The sequence below is a fragment of the Lepisosteus oculatus genome, chromosome 21, assembly GCF_040954835.1.
Source record: "Lepisosteus oculatus isolate fLepOcu1 chromosome 21, fLepOcu1.hap2, whole genome shotgun sequence".
Lineage (NCBI taxonomy): Eukaryota > Metazoa > Chordata > Actinopteri > Semionotiformes > Lepisosteidae > Lepisosteus > Lepisosteus oculatus.
Window position 1 is genome coordinate 17,282,195 of NC_090716.1, and position 24,754 is coordinate 17,306,948.

The following is a 24,754-nucleotide window of genomic DNA, read 5'->3' on the forward strand; positions in this document are numbered from 1 at the left end:
CAATGTATGCTGTGTTGTAAACCAAAAGGATCTTAATAGTGTCTGATACAGAGCATGTAATCAGTTTTGTAACCAGCTTTTGACTGCAGTATCATGTCTTCAAAAGAACTGGACTAAATTAACTGGGGGAAAAAGCTCACTGCACCAGCACTTAAATGCAGTTTCTGAAAAATCCATATCTTTTCTAAGAGTAAGATTTGGTACTTTTGAATGCTGACAGACAAAGGTAACTTTACAGTTTGAAATGCATACTGTAGAACATTTGATATTTCTGCTGTGCTGTGTGAGGCTCAGTACAGACTCTGGACACACCATTTAGGGAGTTCCCCAGTATTAGGCTGAACTTCCAAGCACACTCCGGAAATGAAGTAGACAACAGCTGGCAGTTGAACAAGATGGCTCGGCAGAATGGCAAGTATATTGACTCTTTTGTTAACTGGAGCTAGTCAAGCAGCAACATTAAGTTACTAAAGGTAGTTTATTAGTGCCTTAAATAACTTGCAATCTGTAATGTAAAATTGTTTTAGTTGTAGCAATAAGTGAATGAATGCTGCACTGTATAAAATCTGAATGAATATGAGTTATTCAGCTTCTTACAATATCATCTCCAGAAACATTTGATAATGAACTGCATTTTTTTGGCAGCTTGAAATTCTGTTGAAGTGCGTTAATAGGATGTGCATAGTTTTTCATTCCACATCAAGAATCTGTTAGCAAAGTGCATTCTGTTTATAAAAGATATATAAACTGATGTATATACATTGATCACATCGGTTTATCAGTAGCTAAATTCAGAACCTCCGATATTTTACCTTCCTAACCCCAGGAATTGTAATATTGTGTAAGTAAACTATAATACCGAAATCTCACGCGTTTTGCAACAGCTCCAATCCAGCTGCCTCCTTTGGGATTCCAAAGAGCTAAATACTGAGGAAGGGATGTGTAACTACGGAGAACATTCTGCCCTGTGCACTTTCGCTTGGTTATCCGTCTTCATTTTCCATACAGTGATTATTAAAACTGCAATCAGCCCCATGGCGTTTTGCCTTTCTACAGTATGTTGAAAAATTTAAAAGGGATTGAAACATATAAGAAAATGTATTAATGTATCTATAGATTTGCACTGTTTTATTTAGTTCATAAACTACTCTTCTAGTAGGCTGTACTATTTGCTTAGCTGAACCAAGTAGATTAGGTATCATTGACCTGGACACCCCATTGAAAGTGCTTTACAGATAATGGGGGCTCCACTCCACCACCACCAGTGTGCATCCCCATCTGGATGATGCGAGAGCAGCCCAGAGTGCACCTCTACATGCATCACACATCTCTCAGACTAGTCAGATTATTTTGAATGATGAAGCTAGTTCATAGATGGAGATTATTAGAAGGCCATGAATCTAAATACTGGGAATCTAAACATTGTCTTGTTTATTCCTTTTTAGGTTTCCAAAAGAATAAAAAACTTGATTATTCAAAAAAGAAACTGAAAACGATCCCTTCAGAAGTCTTGGAAGATACAGACATTTCCATTCTCGACCTAGACCGGAACAGACTTAAGGATACTCTGGGCATCTCAACGCTGACAAACCTCAGGGAGCTCATTCTGTCTCGGAACGAACTTCTTGACTTCCCTCTTGAGATTAAACAGCTTTTCCACTTGGAGAAGCTTTACTTGAACCAGAATAAGATCCAAAATATCCCAGAGGGAATATTCTCCCAGCTTCAGAAGCTGGAGTTGCTGAAGTTGAGCACCAACCGTCTTAGTAAACTCCCGTCTGACATCAGCTGCTGCAAGAACCTGCAGCACCTTGGCCTCTCGCACAACTACCTGAAAGAGCTGAATGAGGCTGTGGCCGACCTTCCCAAGCTCAAGGAGCTGTTTGTGGACAACAATAGGCTCTCAGAGCTCCCAGCCAGGCTCTTTGAGAACAAGAACCTCACAACTTTCCGAGCGGCAGCTAACCGCCTCAGGGAGCCGCCTGACGAGGTGTGTGCCGGGGGCCTGAAGCAGATCAGGCGCTACTTCAGCCAGCTGAGCAGCTCGCAAGCTGATTACATCCACAGAGTGAAGACAATGTTCCTGGGCTCCTCAATGGCAGGCAAGTCTACCCTGTGCCGCAGCCTACAGGAAGGGAAGGTGGTGACAGTGAGTGTGGCGGACAGGACAGTGGGGATTGAAATCAGTGAGGTGCAGAAAGAGGACTTCAGCTTCCTCTTCTGGGACTTTGCAGGCCAGGAAGAGTACTACCTCACTCATCATGTCTTCATCACCCCTCAGGCCCTGGTCATTCTGGTCATCAATCTGAAGAGGTGAGATACAGTAGGAAGTAAATACAATCCATTTATTGTTGTGGCTGTGAGTGGTTGTCCCATTCAAGCATTGAACTCTGAACTGTGCTAGGCAATTTGAATTTTCTAGTATTTGACTTGCAAAGTTTCTAGCCTCCTGAAAAAAATGTTTCTGGTTATTTTCAACTAAATTTGCAATTCAAAATTGATAATCTCACAACTGAAAACATATGTGTGGAAATTATGGGTTGTTGCGTTTCATTTACATATACAGTATGTCTTTTTAATAATAATAATTCCACCAATGTGCAGCCCCATCTGGATGATGTAACAGCATCGGCAGTGTGCCAGTGTGCTCACCACACATCAGCTATCAATGGGGAGGAGAACAGAGTGATGAAGCCAATTCCTAGATGGGGATTATAGGGAGGCCATGATTGGTAAAGGGTAGCCCTAACACTAACCCAGCGGGAAATTTAGCCAGGATGCCAGGGTAACACCCCTACTCTTTTCGAGAAATGCCCTGGGATTTTTAATGACCACAGCAGCAACCTTAGCTTTTCCCATCCAGGTACTGGCCAGGCTCATACCTGCTTAGCTTCAGTGGGTTGCCAGTTGAAAATTGCAGGGTGATATGGCTGCTGTGGCACTATTTTTGGTGTGTCATGTGGAGAGAGAAAATGTGGAACATGTTTTCGCAACAAAATCTTTTGATTGCTGTTTTGTTAATTGAAAAGACCCGTTTACTTTTGAAATAGGATCACAGCTGCCATTTTCTGTGCCTTCCTTTTGATGATAAGTCTTAAGGTCCTAATGCCATCATTCTCTGTTGGATTATTTTAGCTATAGTATTGGTGATCCTCAGTCCTTCAAAGAGGAAGTAAGCTTCTGGATTAATAATGTGCTGATGAGGGTTCCAGACTCTGTTGTTCTCCCTGTGGGGACTCACATTGACAAGTGTGAGAACTCGGAAGAGATCAAAGAGAAGAAAGCAGATATAGAGATCAATATTAAAAAAATGCTGGATGAGAGGGAAGCCCGGTTAGAGCAAAGGAGAAAAAACATCAGGGAGAAAATGGAGCCAGCCCTCTTTTCTGATCAGACGTGCAGACTTGATCAAGTGACTGGCTACAACTTAAAGGTATTGTTCTATTTCTGTGTGTTTCCTCCAATCTTTTTTTGAAGAAAATCAGAATTGTCAATTGATTTTGAAGACTGGCAAAGACTCCAGTCCAGTACCAATCAGGAGCGAAGGAGTCCTGTAGATGTGCTCCTCCCATGAGCACCCTGGCAGATGGGGTTGTCCTGTGAGAGACATCAAGAGAGACCAGAGAAGCAGAGTGTCTCTTACTGCAAATTTGCAGGAGGCTGGCAGAAAATCAAGAAAGCCCTTGCCAAGTAATCACCAACTACCCCACCGATGTCCATGCTGCAGTATTTAGCCTGCTTAGTAAATATTGCCAGCATCACTGTTTGAGAAGTGGCAAGACACCCCTACCTTTTTTCCCTTTCATCAATAGATGCCCAAATTATTATTTTCTCTTTATCCCCAGTGTAATGTGCTGGCCAACACACAACTTCTAGTCAGATTATTTTGATCTCTGGAAAAAAAACAAAAATTCAAATGGTATACAGAAAGACCCTGAAGAGGCAGTTAGGAATGATAAGCACAGATAACTTTAGCTAACATCAGTGGAGCACTGTATATTGAATCTTGATTTTTTCTTATTGTTGTTACAAATAGTTTGAATATTCTTTCTACTGCTGTACCCCTGGCTAAATTGCAGTTATTTAAATGTGTACAATCTAAGTCTTTTGATAAAATCCTAATGATGATAATAAATGACAAATTTCTTGCAAAGGACTTAAGATGATTTATACGTAAGTGGGTCAGTGGGAATTATTGTTATTAATTATTATTAATTAATAGGTTCTTGACTTCATAGCAATTGATGGCACAAATCAGGCAGATATTGAATATCTCCAAGCACAGATTTTGGAATGTGTGCAGAATAAAGACCTTTTCCCGAATATAGAGAAAAAGCTGCCTCGTGTCTACCAAACTGTGGAGTCTTCAATCAGGGATCTTCTGAAAGATCACAAAGTTCCTGACCATGGTATGTCTTTATATTAGCAATCATTGTTATACCACTGCTTGCAGAAAAGCAGAATATGTCTAGAAATGCCTTTGTTTAGCAGGTAAAGCTAGTATAGTTACTTGTGCCTATTACCTAAACTTAAACATACGCTACACATTAACACCTTAATTCAAAAGTTAGATGAAAATGAGAAGCGCATACTGAATAATTGCATTATGGCCTAGACAAATCACTGAAAGAGATGGCTTTGGTTCAGAGTAGTTAATTACCATTACCAAATTAAATTAAAATTGTGAATTCAAGGTTGTGATAGTTCTAATTTTTATAAACTGTTTGCTCAGTTATAAAGCAAATTGTAATAATTTTACAGCTTTGGGGCTAATGTCAAGTAGTTTGTCATGTGATGCACTGTTAATTCATGTACTGACATTTCATACCTTCTTGTCTGTTTTATGTTTTAGGAATTGTATCTCTTAATGCACTCTTAAGTGACATTAACTGTAAGCTGACGAAGATTGATAAAGATGATCTTAAGGATATATTACGTTACCTTCATCGCATAGGTATCATAATGTGGTATGAAGACATTCCAGCTCTCATAGATACAGTCTTTGTCAAACCCTCATTCCTCATCGCTTTGTTCAAGGTTAGTGATCGCTTTCAAAAGAGAAATCTGGAAGCTTACATATTCAACATTTTTTTTTTTGGTGGATTAGAGTTCACATTTTTTTTCGGGAGATGTGTGAACATAAGCTTAGAAGTCATGGGTTTTACTTCTTTTTAGACATGTAAAACTTGTCTAAATAACTAAAAATAGCATAGCTTGTCTACTGATTTATTCCACTTTGTAATATTCACTCCAAAATACAGGGGACTACTCATTACACTTCTGCACCTGCCATATACTGTACTATATATCAGCCTTCTGCACTAGCATCTGTGTTAGGTCCTGCATGGTGCACAGGGCTGAATCATTTTGTCCTGCTCCATTCTGTGTTTGGTGTTGTGTGTGGTGTACATACAGTACCATATCTATGTTTGCTGTAATAATACAGTGCTCTAAACATGGCAAGTGTTTCCAGAACAAAGTGAACCATGATGATGATCAGACTGAATCTCTGAGTTTTGTCTTCGTCTGCGCTCAGACAATTGTCCGTCATGACCTGGAGAATCAGCTGAAGAAGATACCCAAGGATCTGCTGATGAGTGAGAATGCCCTGGTGAAGCACAGGAGGAAGTGGGTGGAAGACTTCCACAGGAATGCCACCTTGCACAACACTGCCATGAGGCTGCTGGTGAAGATGTCTCTCCTGAAAGAGAACTCTCCTGAGGATGAGGACTTTATGGAAGAGATCGCTGGGACCAAGCAGGAAGGTGGCAAGCTTCTCCGTCTTTTGAAGCACTTTGAAATCTGCCTCGCCACAAAACTCTCTAATCCGCTTAACCCAGATGCCATGGAGTTCAGCCCAGACAGTCTGTGGAAGATGCCTCAGTCTGCCATCCCAAATGATGCCTGTATGTTCCCAAGTTACCTAAAAAATAATGACCTTGTGTCACAGAAATGGGGTGAAGATAAAGTGGATGACATCAACATCCACATCTACCTTCTACCAGAAATCCCCCAGGGTCTATTCCACAGGTAATCAGTTTGTTTTTCTTACAAGTTTGGAATTTCTATTTATTTATATTTTCATACCAACCCAGTTTGTAATCAGCGGTTGCTTATGACTCAGTTGTACAGCTACATCTCCTGTATCACATGGGGAGAGTGAAGACGTGTGGACTCTGACACACCTACCTGAGAGTGTCACTTGGTGTTGGACACACTGCAAGATCCACTGTCTCTTACAGAAGCATTAGTGCCAATGGAAGGAGCAGTGTATGTTTCCCACTGATGATTACTAAATTAACCTTGCTTGTCCAGTTGTGCAATGCCACTTGATAAATCTTTTTCGTAGCCAGCTGATTGCATGTATCAAGTTCGAATTACTGATACCTGGACTACAGGGCCCAATGTGTGCTCTGATTAAGCACCTTCACTGATTCAAACTCTCAGGAGGACCTCTTTTTTTGTATGAAACGTCCTGCTTTCCCATCAGCCTAAAGCAAAACCTTTAGTATTCATCCAAGCTGAAATCTCCAGTCATATCTTTCTGTAGGTATATTAAATATGTGAATTACATCGCATTTTACTTACCTGAATGGGAAAATATGAATGAACATGTGCTTACAAATGTTGTTTAGTTTCAGAGGACTCTAGCCTCATAATGAGGGCTCATTATTGGTTTTATGACACCTATTGGCATCTGTTAGAAAATGTAGGACAGTTAGGAACAAAACCATCTACAATATTATGACTGGCCTGTGTGAGTGTACTTCACATGGACTATGAAAGTAAAAGTGTATGAACACTATAAAAACAACTTAGTAGAGTTAATTCTACTGAATAGCTCTATAGACTGCTTTAAACTCAGTAAAGACCCCCGACTGCACAAAACCATATCTTAAAGGATTCCATACTGGTTTGTGAATTTTACATCTCCAGCTCTCTGGGTAAGGAAATGTCTCCTATTTTCTGCCCAATAATTATTAGATTCACTAGTTTCCTAGTTTCTAGTACCATTAATTCCATGATTTTTCCCTGACGATAAGTCTTAGGTCAATACCTTTCAGGCTTTTGAAAATGCAAATTATCCCCACTTTCCTGTTGTAGGCAAAAGTGATTCAGTCCCCTTAATCTGTCTAAATATTTAGAGTTGAATATGAGAACGGCTTAAAGCTCACAGGAATCATGCAATACAAAGTTTTTGGGTTAAGTCTCTATTTCTGATTTAATGATGTTTGTCCAGACTAATCCTAAAGATGATATGAAATTTCTTTTGCATATTGTACTGAACAACTTAATAGTCCATGCTACTTACATACCGACAATAACATATATTATGTGGGAATAAGCATCAGAAAGGTTACAAACAAGACAATTTTGCTCATCTACCTTATGTGGGTTGCTGAAAAATAATTTTAGTAATCCAAGGATCCGTCTGTTTCTTGAAAGAAGCCTCCTCTCCAACAACAAAGCTACTCCCTGTTACTTTTATTCCAGGTTCCCACAACCCTGTATGTGATAAAAGTGTCTCATGTTTTAAATGCACTTCCCTGCATTTCCACTAATATCCTCTATTTCATGTCTAGTGCTGCTTCTGAAGAATAGTATTTCTTGAGTAGGTTAAGAATGCTCTTATACAGACATTTTATTTTCTAGGCTCATTATTAAGGTATGCTCTTTGTATGCACCTCACTGGGTGGGAAGGGAAAAGTGCTTGGTCATCTCCAATGCCAAATGCCTACTTCTTAAAGAAAACCATGAAGAAGACGACCAGTTTATTGAAATCCGTTGCAGAAGGCCTCAGAAGAGAGGTAAGAACACTTGTTGCCAAGGAAGCTGGCCACACCTGCACTCACCTGTCACTGGCCGGGTTGCCGTGGATACCAATCTGAGTGGAATGCTGTACCACCCGGAGACAATTTCTAGCCTTAGGTGGTTCAGGTTATTTAAGCTTTAATGTAGACTTTGCTATGGAGTTTACTTCAACGTTAGCTTCTCTCCTGTTTTCCCGGGTTCGAACCTGGACTGTGTTTTTGCCTGGTCCCCCTTCTTGCTGCACTCACTGTGCTCTCTGCTCACACAGTCCTGCTTGTTCTCCTACCTGCTCTTGGTTTCATTTTTCGAACCATGGTCTGCTGCTTTAGTTCCAGTTTATTATATCATAATTTTTTAAAATGTGGATGATCCTGCACTAAATTCCCAGAAATGTAAATTAAATAGATTTCATAGTTTGGAATTCACAAACCTCATTAAAATAGACATATCTGGTACTTTTGAACTAAATTAGTACACTTAATACATGGGCTTCTGAACCCTAATGACCCCTGGTAGTAAACACACCCTCTCTTATGAATTCTTCTATCTTTTTCTTTGCATTTTCCCACTTATGTGGGGTCTGCTTGGTCGTGTGCATTTTGACGCAACAAGGAAGTTTTCTTCAGCCAGCTTGTTGCACGGCCTGTCGCTGAAGTCCCTCCTCCTTTCGCAAACAGGCTTGGGACCGTCTATGGTGGAGTTTTATGAATTCTTCTATGAACTCCTTCATATACTGTATACCAGGGACCAGTGGCTTTTCAGAACTGGTCTGCCAAAAATTTTATGTTTTTTATCTAATGGTAAATAGTCCCACTTATGTTTGGCAGCTTCACAAAAAAATAGTATGCAAGTGTTCGTATGTATGTAGTATGAGGCAAGTGATACTATATACTAAATATGTAGCAGTTTAAATTGATCCATGTCCTTGCTGAATTTGCAGAGCTCAATTTTGGCCTTTTAGTTCAATATTTTAAGCAGCAGACAAGTCACTGAGGTACAGTACGTACTGTAGATTCTAATTCTAGGAGCAGTGAAAATACTGCTTTATTCAAACAGTCAAATGTTCCAGGCAGTGACATTCAGCAGATCACAACAGAGCTCACTCTATAGCTGCAATTGTGTGCCACAGAACCATAAAGCCTTAAAGACCTTAAAGCCTATGAGGCCCATAGGTCTCAGCATTATAATTCAATTAGCTGTATTTTGAAATCCTCAACCCCCCCCCCCCCCATCCACTGAAACATTGTCAAATCCACCTGGCTGGTATAAAAGTTCTTTATACTTGACCTTTTTTCTGAATGGAATATTGCTAAAAAAATGAATGCTTCTTATCCCTCTTATCTACTGCATCCGTTGATTGACATGAGTAACATGAGCAAAATTTAGAGAAAAAATAAACATATTAATGATGAACAATGAAACGAGAAAATTATTAAATTCTATTTTGTTATCTAAGGCTTGTGTCTTCCATAGAATTCCAGACAACCTGGGACATGATTCTGGCTATCATGTGTAAGATGGCTAAACTGGAGGAGCAGTGGCCTGGCCTGTGTCGGACTGTGTGCAGTCCATGTACAGTCAATGGCTGTTCTGCCGATTTCGACTGGCCTGATAAGAATGAATCAGAAAGCTTTTATGACATGTAAGCATACTTGTTTTCTACTGATTGTTCCATGCAGGGAGAGGACAATCTCTCAGCTTGAGAAAGTGATACATTTCTAGGTTAAATCAAATTAATAATAGCATAGAATAATAATTAATAATAGAATAATAGCACTTGAGCAATGACCAAACTAGATTGATGAAGTAGGGATATTGAATGTGTTCAGGTCTTGGCAAAGTCCTTTTTTGTAGCAGAGGTAAGTTGTTTACAGAGTACAAAAAAGTTAAAGTCAGAGTGTCCCACAATCAATCTTTATGCACTGACAGTGGAAAACAAGAAGCAGACTCATTGTTCACAATTTACCTAACTTGACAAAACTGTGATGTGCCTGTATGGTACAGTAATTGATTGTGTTCATTTCTCACAGGGTAAAACAGGATATGGTGACTTGTGACAATGGCCACACACAGAGGACTGAATTCCTGTTTCCGAAAGGTAGAAAAGTTTTTGTGTTTCCAAAAATTAAGTCCATCCCAACAGTAAACCAGTCACACACACAGCCACATTGAATTAGCAAGTATCAATTAACCTGAGTCATTGCTACAAGGACACCTCATACTGCCATTGGAAGAATGAGGCCTGTGGATCCCGTCTGTGCACTGCTGAACCAATCTATGGCCCAGGTCCCAAACAAATCCCCAATGCCTACAGCAGTGTAGGCATCGAATTAAATGTGACACAGTTTTCTGCTGATTGTACTATAAACGCACAGGCAGTTGAAAAGTAACAGAGGAGGCTGTTTTCCAGAATGTTGTAAATATATAACCTACACTGACTCTAGCAAGTGTCCCCATGGACACTTGAACACTTGTGCGCCACCTATTGGAGAATCCTGGTCACAGGCACATAGTAACACTATTAGTGACAGATTGCAGTGCTCTAGTCTAGATAAACACATTTCTCCTTGAGTCACTCATGATACCCAGTTACATTTTTCTTTATTTGAGCCTCCCCAACAGAAATCTGCTGCCTCAGAAAACGTAAGGAAATCCAGGGAGGCCAATACAAGACTCTAAATATGTCACTGTCTCGCTTCGCAGTGCCAGTTGTATCACTGTTGGAAGATGGGAATCCACAAAGTATAATCTACAATATGGCAGGGAATATTGCGATGGGACCAACAAATATGACTGTGGGAAATCAGGTATTTCATCTGGGGTTCCTGGCAGTAAAAAAAACTGACTACGTCTTTTAATAGATAAACTAATATTCTATTGTTTAAAATTTATCCTTAAGCTACAAACTGGGTCATGTCTTTAAATATTTTTACATTTTTTAAACAAAAACTAGATAGCTAACATTTGAATTATTCTTCTTACATTTGTAAAATTGTGCTAGTGTGCTCTTAAGCAATTGTATGTGACTCACATTCACAGGGTTACTCAATTTAACTGGCAGTTTATTTTCAGTAATCCAGATGACCAAGAAAATCTAGATTTTATTTAATGTGTGGAATTGATATGTTCTTGCTTTGTTTGTTTTTTTTGCAGATATTTGATTCTTCTGACATCCTTGAAGACATTAAAAAATAGAATGTGTTTTTAAATAAAACCTAGAGTTTAGGTGTTATTATTTTAACATTGTGACATTAATGTCCTAAAATGTAGTCCAAATAATAATGGAAGGAATGGACATTTTAGATGTTTGGGATTTAATTGGCTCCGGTTTCCTCCAGCAATCCAAAACATGCTAGTAGGTTAATTAGCTTCAGGGAAAATTGGCCCTGGTGAGTGTGTGCCTGTGTGTCTTGTGATAGACTGACTTCCCATCTAAGTTGTACTCTGCCTTGCACTAAGTTCTTCTAGGCTCCAACTTCTCCTCATTATGCTGTATTGGATTAAGAAGTTAGAAAATGGATGGGTGGTATTTAGATTTTTTCCAAGACAATTCCTAGACATTTCAAGCATGTACTGGAATTTGATGTTGAGCCGTCATGTGCTCTCAGCACTGCCTTGCACTTTCTGCTTCTGAGACAGGCTTCCTATAACACCCTGCTCTTGACAAATTAAATGGTGTGGCATGGGATACCACCAGAAGGATAGGAGCATGACAAAGACAATGAAAGTCAGACTAAAAGTCAGTCTATCCTATTGTACAGTCTGCCTCCAATGTTATAACAGACTGTACAATAGGATAGACTGACTTTTAGTGACTGGTGTCAACATGACTTGAGGAAAGAGGGCCTTTAAGAATTAGAACTTGCTCTTCTCTGTGCTGCTTTCTTTGATGTACTGAATTCATCTGCATTTTACTGGTGCTTGTTTTCTGCAAAACTGTAAAGTCAATAAATCATTTTATTTTTATTCCTATTATTTTCTGTATTTATGTTTTTCCTGGCTTTTAGCAATTAAAAATAGCAAAATGCAACTTTATACAAACAGAAGGAGAAGTGTGATTAATTTTTATTGAAGACTGTAAAGTAGAAAAAACAACTGACAGCATCTGCATCAGAGGCACAAGTGCTGATTGCATTGTGGATCCCTGGCCAAACAGGATTAGCCAGTATAGTTAGTGAAGAGACATTAATTGTGTTTAGTGAAGACTGGTGCTTGGTACAAAGACTTGAACTGAAATGGTGATTATTGAAGACTGCAAATGGGTGACAGAGTGAGTCGAACTGAATACTCCAGTGCCAGATTGTTACATTGATTAGTGATGTGAAGACTAATAACTGGGTGACATGCCAGGTGATTTAATTAATAGCTGGTGAAAAGACCTAGTAAGTGTAATGAGCACATTTAGTGCTCAGTGATGAAGAGTGAAGCGTTAGTGAGCAGATGAAAGCAACTGAGAAGGAAGAGGGCATGTAGTGTTCCCCAAAAAGGGAACATCATGGAAGAACCGAGGTGCCAGAGGATGTCTGAAAAAAGAAAGACCACTGAAAATATAAAGAAACTAAGGTGACACAATGTTGGTAATGGAATTATGGTGACACGAGCTGTTGTTGTCACAGACCCTTTGAAGATCTCAAGCACCTAGCCAAGGACAAATACAGATCTAAATAGAAATAAGACAACTTCAGATGAATATGCAAATAAGATTTATTTGTATTTTGCAGGTACTTTATCATTATAAGAAACAATATGATCAAAACGGATCTCAAACTAACTTGGAATCTCTTTGATTATCAAAGGTTTTATTTATGCCAAGTGAAAAAGTATGCAAAACAATGCACAACTTGGCACAGTTTTCACCTTTAACGAACCCCACACAGGGCAGACCACCTGAATTCTTCACAAGAAGAACGGATTAAAATAATGTGGGAGATCCAGCTCCTTTCAAACATTGCCTAATTTAAGCATTTATTAATAGTAATTTTTCAAGGAGCTGGAGGGAACTTGCTGAGGGTTTAGAACAGGGGTCTTCTCCTCACCTCTCGGGGGGCCTTGTGGCTTCTGGTTTTTGGTCCAACCCAAATTCTCAATTAAACAATTACCCTAATTATTTTGTTAAACACGTACAGTATGTTACTTCAAGTATTTTTACAGTTGATTATTTCATTACAAATGAAATCATAAAATACCTCAGAGCCCAGTTCCAATTAAACTTATGAACAATCAGACCCACTACATAACAGACAGAACAGGCTGGAACAAATACCAGATATCAGAGCCAGAAAGCCAACCTTGGCACTTCCACTCTTTTAACCCTTAATTAGCTGATCCTTCACTCGAGTGAAGATGTGCTAAAGCCGCCAGCCTATGTTTTACATTCTCTCTCAGACTAAACAGCCGATTGGATTGGAAGCAGTCAGGGAGTGTTTATATCAGTATGGTGCCATTTTCAACACCCTTTTGCCTTTGTTTTGGTTCTCTATATTTTCCCACTAATGAGATGCTTCTGTGCCAGTTACAGTTTGATTCCCAAATTTGTCAAGTCATCAGAAGCAGCTGCTATTTAGCAATGACAGGCACAATTAGGAATCGAAACCGACTCTCTTGCAAATCTTGTTGCAAGCACCCTTCCAGCTGAGCTCTTATGCCCCATGTCTTCCAATAACCCTTTTTTCCCCCCAAAAGCAAACTCTTTTATTGTTTGTACACTAGCCTCTGAAATTTCAACTGTATCTATAGCTGCTATTTAAGCTGCAGAGGTTACTGGCCTGTGGTATACAGGGTGAGGGGCCAGTTAATGATGTGTCAGTAATTTATAATCTTATACCCTCTGGAAGCTTGGGAATAAAAGTACAGAGTTATGAGCCTATCGCAGAAATCCCCGATTCATTATTTTAACCAAACTTCTACAATGTTTGTAATGCTAAACACAAATGTGTTCCAGTTTGATGTGATTAATGAATGGAGTAAACTTATGAATTGTTCATGTATAATAATGACAGGAACAGCTAGTATTTGGTTCCAAACCATTTCTGTTTCATATCGGCTAACTGCATGTGGCATTTTATCACAACCTTTTCCCTTATTGCTTTGAAACTAGATCATTATTTATTACACGAACTAAAATCAATGGGCTATACATTTTGGGTTGAGAGTAATCAAATTTAACAACATTAATTAAGTCTAGCCACTTTGTCAATAATAAATGGATCCTTCCCTCTATGCACGATTCCTGTTAAGGAAGGATATTCTTATATGGTTAAGATCTCCAACTAAAAAAAGATATCATATCCTTCTGGAAAACAGTGACACATCTTTCAAAAGTGTTTAGCTTACATTACATCATTACTACACCATCATTGTACATCTGCTTTAATACCTGACCTATAAAGTAAGGTCTTGACATTCACATTCACAAGGGTTTGGTTTAGAGAACCATCCCAAATAGCCAAATTTGCAAATAACCAAATACACCCCTATACGTTTGCATATAGTACTTCGTATGTTTGGTTAAAAGACAAAAGTAACCCTTCTTTGTACGAAAATTAAAATCTTAATTAACTTTAAGTTACTTACAATAACATTGATCAACCACAACAATGGCAATTATAAACGTACTGTAATCAGTTAAAATAAACACTAATCCCTCCTCTGTGTCCAGCAGATGCCTACTCTCTCTCTGTAATGAAACAGGTAATAAAACTGTCTCCAGCCTGTCATTTTCTGTGCTGCTGATATAGAACTGGGAGCAGTTCTGTTACTACAATACAAAACAAAGACAACACTCAGGAACGGATGCTGGGTCTTAAGTTCTTGGGGTGGGGCAGGCAGATGCTTACTAGCTAGACTTGTCTCCAAATCCTAGCCTGCTGCACAGCTCATTTGGAACCAGTACTTAACAACCTTCAGCTCAATTTCATCCCTCTCCTCCCTTCTCCAAATAAGAATTTGCAGATGTCGAGAGCCTACTGTGCTAACTCTGTCTCCTTACAGAATTTAGTTCCAGTATCTTGGCTCAATTCCAGTCTGTGTTTGCATAATCTGCCCTACTGATTAATAATTTATGAGAATTAATCTCACACCGTTCAGAGCATTAACTGTAAAATGATTCATGAATGACTGACAATAAAGCTATCTCCTGACAACAAAGAAACTTAGAATCAAACATAGTGGAGAAAAGGCTTAAGAAATTGCATCGTGATCATGTAATATTTTTGCAGTACTGACTGTTATGTTTAAAATGTTGTCATTTCAAACTAAGTTTCTGCAGAAATGGCAGGTGGATAGTGGTGTTGTAATTAAAGGAAGGAAAGATGAAGGCAAGTGATGGGAACCTCTACCTGCAGAACTGGACGTAAAACCAGCAATTATTTTGTCAGCATCTTAGTCAATGTAGTAATTCTACCACCTCTTTCAGGAGCTGGTGCTGCTGCTGATGCTCCAGAGGAAACTAGAAAACCTTCAGACACACCAGACCTCCAGGACCACATTAAGACACTGCTGGTCCTGAAGCTGCAGGTTTCAGGAAAAAGCCATAGGGAGGTCAAACACAGAGCCGATGAGGTCGTATAGACTGTTGTGTGAGAACTGAAGGCTGATGCTGTCATTGTGGATGGAAGTTGCCCCCTCATGCTGAGCCACTTCATGGAAATACTTGCAGATCAGAGGCAGAACCTGGCAAACAGACAGAAACAGTATCAGAGCAAAGGGGTATCATGCCTAGCTGTGCTGATGAGCGATGTAGATCATTACTGATGGTCCCTATTAATTAAGAAATTGAAGTAGGGATAATATTAATTGCTTACACTTATATAGCGCTTTTCTGGACACTCCACTCAAAGCGCTTTACAGGTAATGGGGACTCACCTCCACCACCACCAATGTGCAGCCCCACCTGGATGATGCGACGGCAGCCATAGTGCGCCAGAACGCTCACCACACACCAGCTCTCAGTGCGGAGGAGAGAAGAGTAATGAAACCATTTCATAGATAGGGACTATTAGGAGGCCATGATTGGCAAGGGCCAATGGGAAATTTGGCCAGGACGCTGGGGTTACACCCCTACTCTTTTCGAGAAACGCCCTGGGATTTTTAATGACCACAGAGAGTCAGGACCTCGGTTTTACGTCTCATCTGAAGGACGGCGCCAGTTCACAGTATAGTGTCCCCATCACTATACTGGGGCATTAGGACCCACATGGACCACAGGGTGAGCGCCCCCTGTTGGCCCCACTAACACCTCTTCCAGCAGCAACCTTAGTTTTTTCCAGGAGGTCTCCCATCAGGGATGAGGGTGGCACGGTGGGGCAGTAGTCGGCATTACTGTCTTTCAGCCCTGGGGCAATGGGTTCAATTCTTGAATGGAGTCTGTATGTTCTTCCGATGTTCTTGTGGGGTTTCCTCTGGGTTCTTTGATTTCCTCCCACAGTCCAAAGACATACTGGTAGGTAAACTGGCTTCAGAAAGAATTGCCCCTAGTGTGAATGGTTGCATGTCTGTCTGCCCTGAGGTAGACTGGCCCCCATCCACAGCGCACCCTGCCTTGTGCCTACTGTTTGCCAGGATAGGCTCCAGGCCCCCCACAACCCTCCATTAATTGGAAGAACCAATTACAAAATGGCTGGATAGATGGAAGTAAGAATGACTGGAATTACCTTTACTATAATTAATTTCTTCTCTCTGGGTTTTCCATCTGGGAATTTTTCTCCAAAGCAAAGGTAGATTGTGTATTCTGGGGATCCACGCTTGTTTTCTTTAAACTCCTTCAGTTCTGAAATGGAGAAAATATGCATATTTTTATTAAAGTCTGCTGTATTATTTAAATATATCATATCAATACTGACTTCTTATGTGGCAAGTAGGTAAATCATAGCAAGTAAATCAACATTTGTAAAGGTAATTTTATGTCCAGAACAATACAGCACATTTGTATTAGGGTGTATCCATATTTTATAGCTGTTGGTCAAGTCACAGCTATTAAAGTGATTTTATAATGTGTGCAAGAACAACTTTTTCTGTCTCTGTAACATTTCTCATTACATACTAACAAGTAACTTCCATTGTCATAGAGGATGTAAGTGGTTTAGGAAGTAATGGATTGTCTTCGAGCATTTGGCTTTTGTTCAGAAGTCCTTCTGAGTTTAGGAAAAAAATATTTGACAAGTGGCAATGAACTGGTGGAAAAAAGGTTTGGAAAAATGTTTCAGTGACTGGTGTCAACATGACTTGAGGAAAGAGGGCCTTTAAGAATTAGTTGGTTTCTCAATGCACAATGAGCCCCTTTCTGACAAATGAAGAACGGGATTGTCTTTAAGCAATATCTTTAAGCAGGTGTTCTGTAAGCAATACTTTCTCAATCAGCACATTGGCACTTACAATTAATAGCAATAATTAATAGTACAATAACATTAATGGTTTCAATTATTAGCAATTACCATTAGTGTACTTTTGAAAGCTGAGGAGCTCCACTTCCCTGTTCTGGGGTAGTTTATGGGGTTCCACATTGACAGGAGTGTTGGGGATGGCATCAGAGGCGATGCTGTACACGTGACACTTGTCCTGGCGTGTACCATAGATGCCAGTTGGCTTGACCTCCAGGAGCAGCCCACTCTGAATGCTGTTGAGGATCTGGTTGGTGTACTCAATTTGCTTGTGGTCGACTAGCTGTTCAGTGCCCGGGAAGCACACGGCCTGCCCAGCACCCAGTGCGGGGTTCTCACTGTGGTAATGGAGCTGTACCCTGGGACTGCACACCCGGGTGGTGAGAACAGTCTTCTTCCTGTAGAAGATGGTAATCTCCAGATCATTCACATAAGGCTGGTTCTGGAGGTGGATGGGAGGCTGGTTCACTGCTGGACAGGGAGAAAAGAAAAAGTTGTCAGACTTGTAACAGAAACAGAAGGAACTGATTTCTAGGATTATGTCTACCAGTATTGCTCCTTTGCCTCCTATAGGCAAATGAACAGCTTGCGTACTTTAATGCGGTAAAAATTCAAAGATATTCCCTCAGTTAGCCACTCTGAAAAGCTGTTTTTTTCAAATTAATTGTGTTCTTCAGTCAACTAAGCATTTATTGTTCTAGGATAGATTATTTTCCTAGTCTCTTTAAAGCAGAGCCCAAAGAGCTGGTGAGAAGCTGTTAATTTAAGCCAATTGTTAAAGTTGTCCCAGTTTCAATGAAACTCTGCAGAAACACTTGCCCTCCAGGACAGGACTTAGACATCCCTATTCTACTAACACACATCAAAGCAGTGTTACACAAATCCAGTCTCTCAGGGCCATAGTCTTTGGGTTTTTCTCCACCTCTTCTGGACATGACCTGATCATAAGCTTAACTGGATCAGTTTAGCACTGGTGGGTAATTTAAAGAGGCCTAGGATACCAGCTTGGTTCTGTTCCTTAAAGCCTGGAGCTCTACACCTCTTTACTGAAACACCTCTATACCTCTGTACTGCCAAGATTGGCAATCACAGCTGATTTGACTTTTTATCTACTTAGCTGTTTCACCTAATTCATTAAGGACCAATATAGAAACCAGAAACAAACACAGTACTCAAGGACTAGGTTTGCCAACCATGAATGTGACCGTGTCCACTATTGATTACATCTTTAGGAAGCAGAAATGAACACTCTGGGGCTAAAAGGTCCCAAATTCTTTAAATAGACCTTTTACTTGGGTCTTGGAGTTTTAGCAAATTTTAAAGGTCAGTTAGCAGTGATTGATCCCAGTTAGATCCCATTCAAGCTCTGTTGCAAAGAAAAGCAGAAGACTCCATACCTCTTCTGCCAAGAAGCTCGTCTACGAAGAGCAACATACCTTCTGACTAACTGATGTGTTTTGGAGGATTTATTGTTAAATCTCTTGTCTGAATCCATGCAGAATGGTGACATTGCAAAGCTTTCATGTTTTGGTTGTCCTTGCGCTGGACCAGAGGTTTCAAACTCAGTTTCTAGAGGGCCTTGGCTTTTGTTTCATCCTGAACAACCAATTGAGTGTAAAAAAAATACTATAAGGCTAATTACCTTAAAGAGACCTTTTTACCTTGGACTTCTCATAACATTCTTTAGTTGCCCATGAAACACAAGGAGCCTTGTAAGTGGTCAAATACGCTGTTAAGTATCAACTCGTGCAACAAAAAACAGACAATTGGACATTCTCCATGATTAACGTTTGTGAGATCTGTGCTAGATGAAAGTTAGCTCTATCTTGAAAGAAAATGTGATCCAGCTCTACAGAATGAGTAAAAAGTGAAATAAACTGCTTCACCACACTGGCAGAGTTTGCTGATCCTTTTGTTTTTGGTACAATTGTACACAAGATACATTGTGATGGTTCTAAGTCTTTTTTCACCCCAAGTTATTTACTCCCTCCACTCCCACCCCCTTCTGCTTTCTTGATACCTACCAGTAATGTAGGAATGCACTGGGAAATGATCGGCAAATTTCTGGGAGGTGATCTGGGGTTCAGTGCTCATGGACTCAATGTGATAGACATTATGCATCTCAGCAGGAATATGGCATCCAGAAGATTCTTCCAATGGGATATTTTCTGGGGGAAAATAAGTGTGCCACTAGACTTCAATGTGCAACATGCTTATGTTTCTGAAGCAATTCTTAACATGTCATCTAGAAACTCCAGTTCACTAAACCAGTCCAGATAAGTATAGTGTAATACCTGCATGCTGGTTGTCCAGATTAAGGGTGAAGAGCTGATTCGACAGGTCCTGTGGCTTATGAAAGAGAAAACATTAATTAACTCTCTCGATGCTTTATAAGCCAATTTAGTGCCTATAGTGGGTGAGGTCATGAATGGGATAAAATGAAAACAGAGGTGCAGTACGTTTCTCCCTTTTGACTTAAAGGTTTAACTCATTCCACATTGAGACCAGCAGTCTTAATATTGAAGCAAAGAACATACCTGTGTTTCTGTGTATTTAGGAGCTTCATTAAGATGCATATTCTGGATTGGGCAATAGCTGGGCTTTATGTTCAGGTGCTCATTCTGATCACTCTCAATGTCGGCTTTAGGAAACAGAAGGGGAAACATTGTTAAATACCATAATCTGAGTTGATGGAACAATCCATCAAATACACAATCATATGATACTAATTGGAATGAGTTTAGAACTTCATTTCAGATAAACAAATGCTATTGAATTGATCAATGCATCCTGACCATTCTAAAAATTGCCATGTGATGTCATTGTTGGTCTTTACAACACAGCAAGCAATTTCAAAATGGCAGACAGGGAAAATAGGATACTGTCTAATTGTCTCAAGCCTTCATAATGCAAAGAATGCATGTATACTGGCTTTCTGCATTAGGGAATAGTTTATGTTACAAGTTAACTGTATTAAGCAGTTTATTTGCATAGCACATTGAAAACTTCCAAAACAGATGAGTCAGTTTCTGCAGCAGTGGACAACTGCTTACCTGCAAAGTTGCGTATGATCTGGTAAACTTTGTGGGGGTCATCAGACTCTTTGGAGTGGTCTTCTATTTTTCTGAAGTACTTCAGGCTATGCAAAGCACATCGGAAGTTTGTTTTCCACTTGGCCTTGTCGTTTGGGTTTTCTGTGATTTTGCCACTGGCGTATGCCCAGGCCTGTAGAGCAAAAGGAGGAAATATTCTGTCATTACAATGGTCTTGTTCCACCACCGAGGAAAAACAAATAGAAAGGTGAACCCATATATGCAACTATTTAACATAAAACAGTACTCAGTGTTAGCTGAGCATTTGTAGTGTTTTTCCTCCAAAAATCCCAATAATGTCCAAGTTATCTAAAAGGCAATCATTGTCAGGCTTAAATATAATGTACTTCAGGTGGGTAGCTGCATCAGCATGCGTAGGCTGCAAAGGAACAAGTAGTAGGTTTATTCCATGCTGAAAAAAAGAAGAAAGAAAACACAACGTTTCGGCCGTGGAGCCTTCTTTGGGTGTCTACAGAAGGCTCCACGGCCGAAACGTTGTGTTTTCTTTTTTCCAGCATGGAATAAACCTATTACTTGTTCCTTAAATATAGTGTGCCTATCTGACACAAACTGTTAAGATTTTATTTTGATCAACAATGTTTTCCCAGTTGGACTACAACCAACATGTATTTTCTTTAAATGCAACACTTCCAAATAATACCTAATTATGTATTATTACCTTTATCACTAAAGACTAAACCTGTCAAATTACACGCTGTTTTATATTTACTCCTGCACCTACACCTTGTATTGTAAATCTTGCCTTGTGTCAACTTTAATTCAAGATCTATTATCCTCAAGGGGAAATTGTGTCAATAAAATTGAATCCAAAGCATTACAAAAAATGCAAACCTCACCCTCAAAGAATTCAGAACAATATTTCAAGAGATAAAAGAATCTCATTCATTAAGAATGACATTACAGAGGGGATGAGAGACTTCCTTAGACTATTGCCGTTACACATTGGGACACAGAGGTGTTAAGACTTCAAAACCCTTTGTAGAGTTTTACACTGTTGTAAAACGTGGCTGAGGACCTGTATCATCAAACTTACAAAGAGAATGACCTGTTTCACATTAATTCCCTTTATAAAAAGTGCATTTTGTACTTTGAGGACAGTTATAGAGACTAATACCAGCAATACTGATGCAAGCCTCCAGGCCCATACCCAGAATATTTTGTTGTCTTCATCATTGCAATCTTTCCTGGAGTTGTGCTTCCAAGGAACTCGGAACTTATCATTGTCCACCCAGCAGAGGCCTGGATAGTCACCACTGTTGATCTGCTGGATAAGCCATTGCCCAAACTGGGGCTTATTGTAGCTGACGCTGCTTAAGGAACAACAGGAAACCTTGCAGTGAGTCAATACAGTAACAAACAAAAATGACGGTGATCACAGAACATACACATTATAAGTATGTTATACTTATATTTACATACTTATATTATATACAGTATGTACTTATATGTTATATGTTATATTATATATGTACTTATACTTACTTATATTATAAGTCTTTGGGTAAATGCATAGATACAGAATGCTGTCTTTGTTAGGAAGAAACCATTATAGATGATGCCATTTCCTACCTGTAATGTTTTAACTGCCATTAAAGTCAAAACCATGGATTTACCTAAATGTCTGCTTAATGACCGATAGTGTACATCACTTTGTAATGCTTCACATGCAAACTATTGATGCCATGTTTCTTCAGTTTTGTTCTCATTTACTCTAGTTTTAATATCCATGCTTAAAACTTATGATGAAATCCTTCAGACCTATTGCATTTCCATAGTGCATCAATATATAGTACAGTTCACTATCATTACCGCAGACTTTTGATTGCACTTCTTCAGCAATAAAGTTGGAAAAGCTTTTAGAAATATCTAAAGTATTGTACAATACTGCCATAACATTGAAAGTGCATGTATTGTCAAATCATGCATAGATACATTCACATTAAAGTTGCTTCTTCCTCTTTAAATTTTCTTCCCAGAGCAACACTGGTATCACCTTGCCTCAGCCTTCAGACGGCTGGTGTTGTAATTACATGCAGTACTGTTTGTATTCTATATTGCTATTCTTTGAATATGAAAGGTTTACATGTTTTTAACACGTTGCAAAATGTAGTAGCTTACCAGCATTATAGTCTTCAAATGCTAAGTATGTCAAATAAATAATTAAAATTGTAAACACCCGTAATGTACTACAATCTAAATCACCTTTTAGTTCATGCTGGAAGTTAGCTCTAGAACTGGACACAGATATTAAAGTTGTTGCTTATCTGTGCAAAGAGAAAAAAGACACTTGGCTCGTTATTTTTTACCTTTGCATTGTCGAGTCGATGTCAATTAGGTGAGGTGATTCATATAGCTGTTACCGCCAGATCCTTTAAAGTTGTTCTCAGCGATATTTCGATCATGGAATTGTTTTTATACTATAAGCAACAAGCACCTGGCTCCAGGGAGAAGGGGAGGAGCCAGACTGTCTAAATAAGGACTTCTTTGGCCATCTTTGGGTAAGAAGGTCTCACTTCCTTTCCGAGAAGTCACGCGGTGAAACCGAAAGTTAAGTCCTGCGGAGAGGCGCTGTCTTGCGGGGAAGTAGAGGAGTGTTGCCTGTTGCCGGTTCTAGGTTGTTTTATCACCGAGTTTCGGTCAGATTTACAGCACAGAGAGTGTACGGTAACACGAATTGTTGTTTAGCATTGGAGCTTAGCTTGAACAACAGAGTAAACTCTGTGAAATAAAAATATTTGATCACAGTCTGATATATGACATGATCATTTGACCCCTTTATTTTCTTATGTGTTTATAGAAATATCACAAACAACTTTCAATAGGGGTGTACTTTTGTGAAGATCCATTCGCTACGATTTTAGTGCTTACAAGGCTTTAAGCAAAATGCATTTAGTTTCAAACGCTTACGGAAACGCAAATGGTAGCAAACAATGAAAGAGTATTCATAACTAAAAGCAAATTAGCTTCTAAGACGAGATTTAATTTCAATTTGATTACCAGATTTAAATTCACTTCAAAAAGTCCTTTAATTTTTTTGATTGGTGATTGTTGACTGTCCCTTTTGCTCTGGAATTTTTATAATATTCTAGAGATTTCTTGTTTGAGAAATTGAAATTGATTAGGGGAAAGGATTGTTGTCCTGGTAAGAAATCACCAGTACCAATGGAAAAGCATGACCTGCTGCTTCTCAGCCTTTGAGGATTGACATTCTTTCTTATAAGGGACCACACCAAAAAATATAATCAAATGTGTGAAAATGGTCTGCATGACCAAGGTGCCCAAAGTACCTAGGTTAGTGGTATGCTTCCTGTAACTGAGCAAAATATTTCCTTAAGTTGCATGTTCTTACTATAGGATATTCATTTTTAATTAGACATATTCCTAGTCAATAAGCAAATTTCAAGGGGACTTAACCTACACTGTATAGAAAATCATTAGTCTTAGCCCAGCATGCGTTAATATCAAGCATTTAGAACATGGACTGGGACTACAACAAGTCTGGAATGTTATTTTCCATTTTATTAAAGATAAGTATGACAGCGCATTCTTCAGATTTAAACTTGGATAGCAATTCATTTGTCCTTTCCATAGCGTACTGAAACTCATGCTGAATGAGTAGGTGAGTTTAGTGAGATTTTATTTTAACATTGACCCTTCACCAATGAAAACATTGAACGATACATGATGCCTGCTGTGCCTGCCTGACCTCAGTTTGCACAATTTTGCCTTTCAGGAAGTCCCAACAAGCCCTCTCTTTCTCAGCTTCTGAAGTAAAGGACCTTGACCTCTGAACAGGTTATTCCTGTTACATCTGATATCATTATTTTACCTTCTGAGATGGTGTATTCTATCCCAAAATTTCATTCATTCCTAAAATAAAACCTGAAAACCTCTGTATGGCTTAAGGTAGATGTATTGCACGTAGCTGTAATCTCAATTAACAGATTAACTAATTTTCAAACTAAAAAGAGCCTTGGAATGACTCCTTTACAGATGTTTTACAGTGTGCTTGTGCTATTTTCAAACAATGTATACTTTACAATTACAAATTTGCATCTGAAACCATTAAACACAGCTAATAAAGACTTTATCATGTTTTTCTGGGTAGCACTACAGTGTGAATTACTAGAAATGCCATCTCCCTTTTCTCCTGGTTGTTCCAATGAAGTGTTTGGTATTATACCAAAGAAAAGTTAAATTGCAGCCATTTTTTTTTCAAATTAATGAAAGGTGCAGGACAGTTGACAGACATTTAAGAAACAGACAAATGCATTGATCCCCTTTGCTTTAGAAAGTACATACAGGGACTTTTTCAAAGTTCATGGGGCCAAAACCTTTTTTCTTCATTTGTTTAACCAGCAGCACTGCCAGTTTTGCAATGGGCCTGTTCATTAGGTTTTGTGCCATTACATTCATTCCTGCACGTTATCTACATTGTCATTGGCTTTTTAA

At 39.2% G+C, this 24,754-nt stretch overlaps 2 protein-coding genes across 5 annotated transcripts; one reads left to right on the forward strand and one right to left on the reverse strand.

Annotated features, from left to right (window-relative positions):
• The first annotated feature begins 395 nt into the window (after positions 1-395).
• On the forward strand, positions 396-11,787 carry LOC102698865 (malignant fibrous histiocytoma-amplified sequence 1 homolog). The gene is made up of 11 exons (XM_006642532.3): positions 396-411; positions 1,446-2,313; positions 3,136-3,433; positions 4,223-4,409; positions 4,853-5,037; positions 5,537-6,030; positions 7,654-7,808; positions 9,286-9,454; positions 9,843-9,910; positions 10,516-10,619; positions 10,966-11,787. The coding sequence occupies exons 1-11, from the start codon at positions 396-398 to the stop codon at positions 11,005-11,007; spliced, it is 2,586 nt and encodes an 861-aa protein (XP_006642595.2). The 3' UTR covers positions 11,008-11,787.
• A 711-nt stretch (positions 11,788-12,498) lies between these two features.
• Positions 12,499-22,768, reverse strand: irf7 (interferon regulatory factor 7). Of its 4 annotated transcripts, none has more exons than XM_015338026.2 (9): positions 22,609-22,767; positions 21,417-21,609; positions 20,243-20,414; positions 19,727-19,830; positions 19,484-19,538; positions 19,214-19,357; positions 17,244-17,660; positions 16,464-16,579; positions 12,499-15,483 (listed from the first exon to the last, which is right to left on the reverse strand). In XM_015338026.2, exons 1-9 carry the CDS (start codon positions 22,614-22,616, stop codon positions 15,331-15,333), a joined length of 1,362 nt encoding a protein of 453 aa, XP_015193512.1. In that variant the 5' UTR covers positions 22,617-22,767; the 3' UTR covers positions 12,499-15,330. The 4 variants fall into 4 exon arrangements, with proteins under 4 accessions (XP_015193512.1, XP_015193514.1, XP_015193511.1 ...); XM_015338028.2 differs by having other exon boundaries at positions 21,450-21,612; XM_015338025.2 differs by having other exon boundaries at positions 21,417-21,612.
• Between the last annotated feature and the right edge of the window lie 1,986 nt (positions 22,769-24,754).